The following is a 7,264-nucleotide window of genomic DNA, read 5'->3' as shown; positions in this document are numbered from 1 at the left end:
GGTGTGCTCTGATTGGCCAGCTATCCAGTGCGTTGTGATTAGCCGAATACCTCAAGCGTGTGACGGAAATGTTACGCCCCTTAGCATACTGTGATGCCGTCTCCCAGCAGGATGAGACAAAACCAATAAAACCCATTACAAATGAGGCATTTGTTGCATAATTACTGATTATAATGACTTATCGCGCTGCGTAAACATAAAAGCATGTCTGCATTTGTGATCGGAGAAACAACAAAACAACAAGCCTACTCTACACAGCTCAAAACTCGCCGTTTGAATCATCAGTGGCAAATTATTTAAATGTAAAAAACGTACTTACAGGCTTTGAGTCAGAACCGCCAGACTGTCCTTGCAAAGTTGCTTTGCAACTTTATAGAAACAGCCTTTGTGCCACAGACGCATTGTAGGCTACTGGTTCAAGAAACAGTCCTCATCCTCCATAAAATGCGCAGCACACATCTGAATATTTGGGTTGAACTGTTCTGGAACAGTGTTGTAAATACAACTTTACCACTGATTTCTAGTTGTGTCCTCTTTTGGAAGGCCAAACAAAGTAGTTTCGCTTTCACAACGAAACACACAGCGACTGCACCACATGGCAGCGGCGGCAAAAGCAAGAATTAAAGTTAAAAAATTGTCTTTTTTTGCGTGAACATTTGGGCGGCGTTATGCAAATCTTCCCACATCGTGACGTAGACATGTGCCGAGCCGTTTTAGGTAGGAGTGGTTGACTCTTAACTTTTATAAAGAATATCTCTTTGGATTTGAGACTTTAGTCTTTGCAACTTTACAGATCTTCTTTATGCACCAAGAGCTTGTAACACTCCAATGAGAAAGGAAAAATTGAAATCGCATCATATGACCCCTTTAAAATAGACTGTATAATAGGAGGCAGAACAGAGGGCCCATTTATATTACATGATTATATGTCTTTAACCACTCTGTACTAACATTTGTCATTTGATACATTGCACTTATTGTGTGCATACATGTTTTTACAATGTGCTTACATTAAAAAGAAAAAAATACCTGCATGTAATTATATCTGTAAATAAATTTCGGTTACACTTTATTGTACATTTATTAATTAACTACATGTACTTACTAAGTACTTACTACTAAGGGTTTGGTTTATGGTTAGTTGCCTGTAATTATGCATAATTTATTGTTATTACTATAGTAAGTACATGTAACGTCTAACAAGGAAACGGTAAAATAAAGTTTTACCTACATTTTTGTAACAGCATCTATAATTATAATACAGCATGAACACAGTAAATACACTGTACTATGTTTGGATGTACACTTTTGTATTGTACACTTTTTTTTTTTTTTTTTTTGACATACACGCACGTTTGACGTTACGTTTGACGCTTTCATTAACCAAAACAGCTACGTAACCTATGGAGAAAAAACATCAAAATTGTTGGATACAATATAATGGCAATACTTATGACTGGATTTTATTTAGTAATGTTCATTGTATATATTGGCCTTGGGAAAACAGAAATCAAATTGATTCACTGTCCTAGTGGAAACCTGAATATTTGGGCTCGAAATATACTTAATTGCCCATATTGTTGCAATTTAAAATGCTTTAAAACACAATTCAGTATGCTGCATTCTTAGCAAGGGATGCCATTTTGTACAATAGCGAACTGTTTTCATCTACAAACAGTTCTCTCTTTCAGGATAATTAGTCATGAAGGAGCAACAGTTTGAGAATAACCTTGCTGAATCACACTTCTTTAAACTGTCAGCATGTTTATACTGCAGCTATGTGAATGCTAGCACATCCGATTTAATGGAACAGACATTTGAAAATAACTCGTAACTACTCGTAACATGTTTACTCATAACATGTTATGTAATTATGTAATTAACCCTTTGAGTGCTGAGATTTGTTGCCACAAACTATGTACATTTACAATTTGTTATTCAGCATTAGCATCTGCATTTGCGTAGGGTAAATTTCCGATCTTAATCTGTTTATGATACATAGTCCAGCACAATCCTCATTCCACCTTTCCCATCATGCATCTCTGTGATATTTTGCGTATAGAGAGCTCTTAACAAACTCTGCCTCAGTCACTCTTGGCTGAACATAGAGAATAGACATGCGGGAGCAGAATTTTAATTGGCAGCAATGTGACACTGCAGAATTTGTAAAGTGGAGCTGCATTTCTCCAGCTTTGAAAAACAGGTGTCCTGGTTGGAAAGGTGATAGGATAGTAACAAAAGCAGACAGTTCCTCGGCATGCTAATATCACTGATATAAGTGGCAAATAGAAAAACAAACTGAGATATGGAATATGCAAATTAGTACATGATGTGCACAATGTGCAATTAATAAACACTGATACAAAACGAACTAAAAAAAAAAACAAAGAAACAAAAATGAATACACATCAAACGAATATATATACATATATATATATATATATATATATGTGTGTGTGTGTGTGTGTGTGTGTTTACATATCACATTCATCTTAAAAAGCATCCCATTTTACTTGAAGTTACTCTATATGCAAGTTACACAAGCTTATTTCAAATCAGACACTTATTGTAGCATCTGATTTCTGGGGGTTCAGCAAAATAATATTTGAATGCCTTCAGGGAGATTGCCATATTGCAGTCATGCATGAATACTAGTAATGCTAGTAAATACATGATCTTGATGTTAGCTAATCCTTATAAAATCCATTATGTATGAATAAAGGAACAAACTGGTCCTGCATTAAAAATAAAATCTCAATAACAACATGTTTCAGATTAGGCCTCTGTGAAATTAGCTTGAATAAATTAGCCTTTTGGATCAAAAAATGCATCCACAGTGGTGAGAATTGCAATGTCTAATTAGGTATAACAGTAAGGAATGCAGGAATCAGTATAACGAAGTGATCTTACCCTGCTGTAAAGATCTTACTTTAATATAAATAGTAAATAGTAGCTATTAAACATAGCTGTAAGCAGCAATTACACTTGTTAACTCTGAATAGTTGGTGGTCACCATTTATGTGGTATTGACATTACGACAATGATACTTATAAAGCAATGTTTTCCAAATGCTGCTTTCTGCTTTCCCTTATCACACCTGATTCAACTCATCAGCTCATTACAGATTGCAAGACCTGAAATGACTGTGTCATTAAATGGAGACAGTAAACAGAGGCATCCAATTGGGAGCCTCTAGGGCAGGTTTGGAAAGCACTGCTATTTAGTGTCAAAATGCAAAAACATTACTGAGATGGTATTTATGGCAAATTCATTAAGGTATATCTGAAGAGTGATGATGAACACCAAAAGACAAAAATTGAAAGCAAAAACTGTACAGTTCCATATAGTTTGAGGGGGCATAGAATCCTATCCAGAAATGGTGGTAACAGAAGTAAGTAGAAAACTAACAGATACAATATGTGCCTACGGCTAGTGCTCGGCTCCAAAATATTTTTTTCCCCTTCATTTTTCTTATACTGTATATCTCTCTCTTTCTCATACACACAACCCAGATAAACCTAATAATCCAATTATTGTAGTGTGCTATTAATTTGACAATTAGTCCAACTTTTAAAATGTCTATGTTTGGAATGGAGCAAGTGAGGACAGCTTGATAAAATGAGAGAGAAAATAGTTTTATAGTCTAAAATATCTGGCATTAGTCACTTCAAGCAAGAGGTCTGTAACCATAACAATCAACTGGAGATGGTTCTCAGGGTACTCACATGTTGAAGAGGTTGAGACCAATACGATATAGGCGTTTTCGCATGACGTCAGTGGAGAGGGTAGGAGATTTGCAACTTGCTGGGTTTTCGCAGTGGTATCGGGGCAAGCTAAGAATCATGGCCTGTAAAGCCTCTTTGGACGAGACTTCAGAAGTCGACCGGACTGATGTGGATGTACTGCTGCTACTCATCTGCTCTGAGCTGTTGTCGGCTGTGTCTGACTCAATTCGTTTGGCTTCCAAAACCTCTACAATCGGGGTGACTGGCATCTCTGCACCCTCTGGTGGGGACAAGGTTTCAGAGGTTATTGCTTTCTCTGCCGGAATTGCTCGTTCTGGAACTTCCTGTTTCTCCATTTCCAGAGGTGGAAGATCCTCCACAAGCTCCTCCTCACTTGGAGGAGGATCTGGGAAGTCGCCATCTGGTACTTCCTCAGCATCCCACTCTAGGGGTGGAGGAGCTGGATCCTGGGGAAATGCCGGTGGCTGTCCTTGTTGATGTTGTTCCTTTGCTGCATTAACCGGAGGTTGCTGTGGGCTCTCAGTAATTATGGCCCCCTGCTGGACACAATTACCAAGAGAAACAGAGGTGGAGGACTTCAAAACAGAAGAGGACACATGAAAATTCTTGCTGTCAATTTGAACTGTCACATCCCGAAAGGCCATCATCAACTTGCTGGCACTCCGGGCCACGTTCTCAGAATTGTCTACTTGGCCTGTTCCGCTATGTAATGTGGCAGAGTCCATGGGGCCACCTTCTCGGACAGTTCCTGCCAACCCAGTTTTGCCACCAGCTGTACTAAAGGCCTCTGAGCTAAACTGGTAGGTGCCACCTTCTTGGAGTGAACACATGGTCTTCATGCTCCAGTTGCTAAGTGCATCATCAATGGATTGGGCAAGAGACTGGACTTGCTCATTGAAGGAATCCTCAAGATCTGTGAGGGAGCCGCCTACTGTGGTAGGCAGGGATGGGGACCGGACAAGGGGGATACTTGTCAGATTGCAGCCTTCAGCCAGTGCCCGTTCAGCTGAGATACCCTCTGTATTTTGCACCCGCACTTTTCGCAGGGAGATACGGCGTGGCAAACGACTTTCGAGGAGGGAGTTTCGGATCTTCTCAAAGTTTTTGCTGAGCTGATACTGGCGAAAGGCTGTCTGGATCTTGCAAGCAGCACGGCGTGAGATGAGATGGCCCCCATATTTGTGCTCTAACATTTCGATCTGCAAAGAAAGAGATATGAAACAAGGTCAGATAAGGCAACATTATGACAAGCACAGACAAATACCCACAGTAAGAGATGACAGCATGAAATTAAATCAATTACAAGACTTACTACAAATTGCTAAATATCATGACATGCTGAGACAAACCAATTTTCCAGTCTCCAACTTGTGAATGCCTTTCATGCAGAAGCTCTTAATAAAAGTTGGCAATAAATGTATACAACGCTGTATACATACAACAGCAAAAGCAATTACCCCACACTGAAAAAAGGAAGCATTGAAGTAAATGTGGTAAACTGTGCATTTACAGTTGTGTTAATTGGACTGCATTTATTGTTTGGGCATTAAAAAGTCTGCTGCAAACGTTCATTTTAAATAAACTTTTGATTAAATAAATTGTTGACTTAGCAGGTGAAAAGATAGTCAAGACAGTCAAACTGTGATATGACCTTGCAAAACAAGAACAACCTGTATTGAGAAACAACCCCTTGAAAAAGGACATACTCTGGGAACTGTTTGGCTGAAAATCAAAAGGTAAATCACCCTCAACTAACACTTTCATCAATTATTAGATTTTGAGTATTCATGTGGTCAGACCAGATTTGCCTTTGCCTACCAACTGCTATCCATCATTCATTTTCCGAATTGTTTGTTCTACGTAGGTTTGAATGAATGCTGGAGCCTATCCCATCGTCTCGGGCCATAGGATGGTCAGTCCATCACAGGGCCTGTTAAACTGAAATGCGGCATGCAACATACTATTTACACAGTAGACATTTCCTGCTATTAGGAGCATATTAGGCACTGTCATTTACTCCAATCACTTGGTTCTCTATGCTTCTAATTATTGTCTAATAGATTATAGTATTTTAAGCACATTTCACTTGCAAATAAGATAGCAAATTACTAATTTTCAAATATTTTTTTATTAGATTGACATTTTTTTTCTGGATGTTCTAGCTTTTCATGGAAATTCACTTTGAATGTTCCAGAAGGGGAGTACTATACCTTTAAAAGCTACAAGATAATGTCAAAGTAAAAAATAAAATTGATTTTGGAACTTTGCATATGGCTGCTAATGTACAATAGATATAAATTTCACATTTGTTCATCACAGCCAGATTAGGGCATTACTGAGACCATACAGACAGTCTATGAGGAACTCTGATTCGATAAGATTCCATCCGTAGCCCCAACATTACCTTCCAGGCTGACAAGAGTAATAATTTGTTCCGTCAGTCATTAATTCTTTCTAGAAAGTGAATGCAAGGCCCCTAGCTTATATCTGAAGCTGAATTTCACTTGCTAGTCTCCTATTGTGCTCCCATCAGCTGTCAGTGGTCTTGTCCTTTCCTGTGTGAGCTCAGATTAGAGGTCATTAAAGTCCTGCCATTTCAAAAATGTGATAAGAGAGAGACTGAGACCATACAGACAGTCTATGAGGAACTCTGATTCGATAAGATTCCATCCGTAGCCCCAACATTACCTTCCAGGCTGACAAGAGTAATAATTTGTTCCGTCAGTCATTAATTCTTTCTAGAAAGTGAATGCAAGGCCCCTAGCTTATATCTGAAGCTGAATTTCACTTGCTAGTCTCCTATTGTGCTCCCATCAGCTGTCAGTGGTCTTGTCCTTTCCTGTGTGAGCTCAGATTAGAGGTCATTCAAGTCCTGCCATTTCAAAAATGTGATAAGAGAGAGTGAGCTGATGCAATCAAGTCATTGTTTCGGATTCAAACTCCCTGAGAGAAGTTTGAATAACACAGAAAAAGCTATCTTATCTTAGTAATCTACATTTGTCTCAGACTAGCTTAGAAAGGAGAGATATGTCTGGGGAATATTACGTTTTGAATAGGGTCTGGGCTCTGTGTTTCTTATCAGAAGAAGCTATGAGCTGGGAATGCTACTGCCTTCGACCCCCACAGGTAGTTCACAAGCTGCCTTAAATAATAATTGATTTTACCCATAATGTTCCATTGATGCAGACATGCAACAATGGCCCCTCTCTTAAAAAGTAAATATGAACCTTAACAGAAAGACTGCTACAAAACAGGCTGTATTTGAGCATGAAGCCTCACTTCTGGAACTTTATCGAAAGCAAGGGATGATATAGCAGTGGCGGCCTTGGACAGAAGATGGGTTTTCATAAAGGATGCTACACTTGCCAAGGATGTCTTTTTTATTTTCATACACTACACGTGCCTTGAAATATGTGACCCTGGACCACAAAACCAGTCTTAAGTCGCTGGGGTATATTTGTAGCAATAGCCAAAAATGCATTGTATGGGTCAAAATTATTGATTTTTCTTTTATGCCA

At 38.8% G+C, this 7,264-nt stretch overlaps 1 protein-coding gene across 2 annotated transcripts in view; it reads right to left on the bottom strand.

The window, feature by feature from the left end:
• Positions 1-7,264, bottom strand: part of LOC107689713 (IQ motif and SEC7 domain-containing protein 3-like) — a 146,630-nt gene that overhangs the window by 55,018 nt on the left and 84,348 nt on the right. For both annotated transcript variants that reach the window (XM_016487835.1, XM_016487836.1), the window contains exon 4: positions 3,726-4,945. In XM_016487835.1, coding sequence (XP_016343321.1) covers positions 3,726-4,945 — 1,220 coding nt within the window. The remainder of the gene's footprint in view (positions 1-3,725; positions 4,946-7,264) is intronic.

This window comes from Sinocyclocheilus anshuiensis, unplaced genomic scaffold, assembly GCF_001515605.1.
Source record: "Sinocyclocheilus anshuiensis isolate Anshui unplaced genomic scaffold, SAMN03320099.WGS_v1.1 scaffold1014, whole genome shotgun sequence".
Taxonomy (NCBI): domain Eukaryota; kingdom Metazoa; phylum Chordata; class Actinopteri; order Cypriniformes; family Cyprinidae; genus Sinocyclocheilus; species Sinocyclocheilus anshuiensis.
Note: the sequence above shows the minus strand (reverse complement) of the source record. Positions and strands in the feature narration are given on the sequence as shown.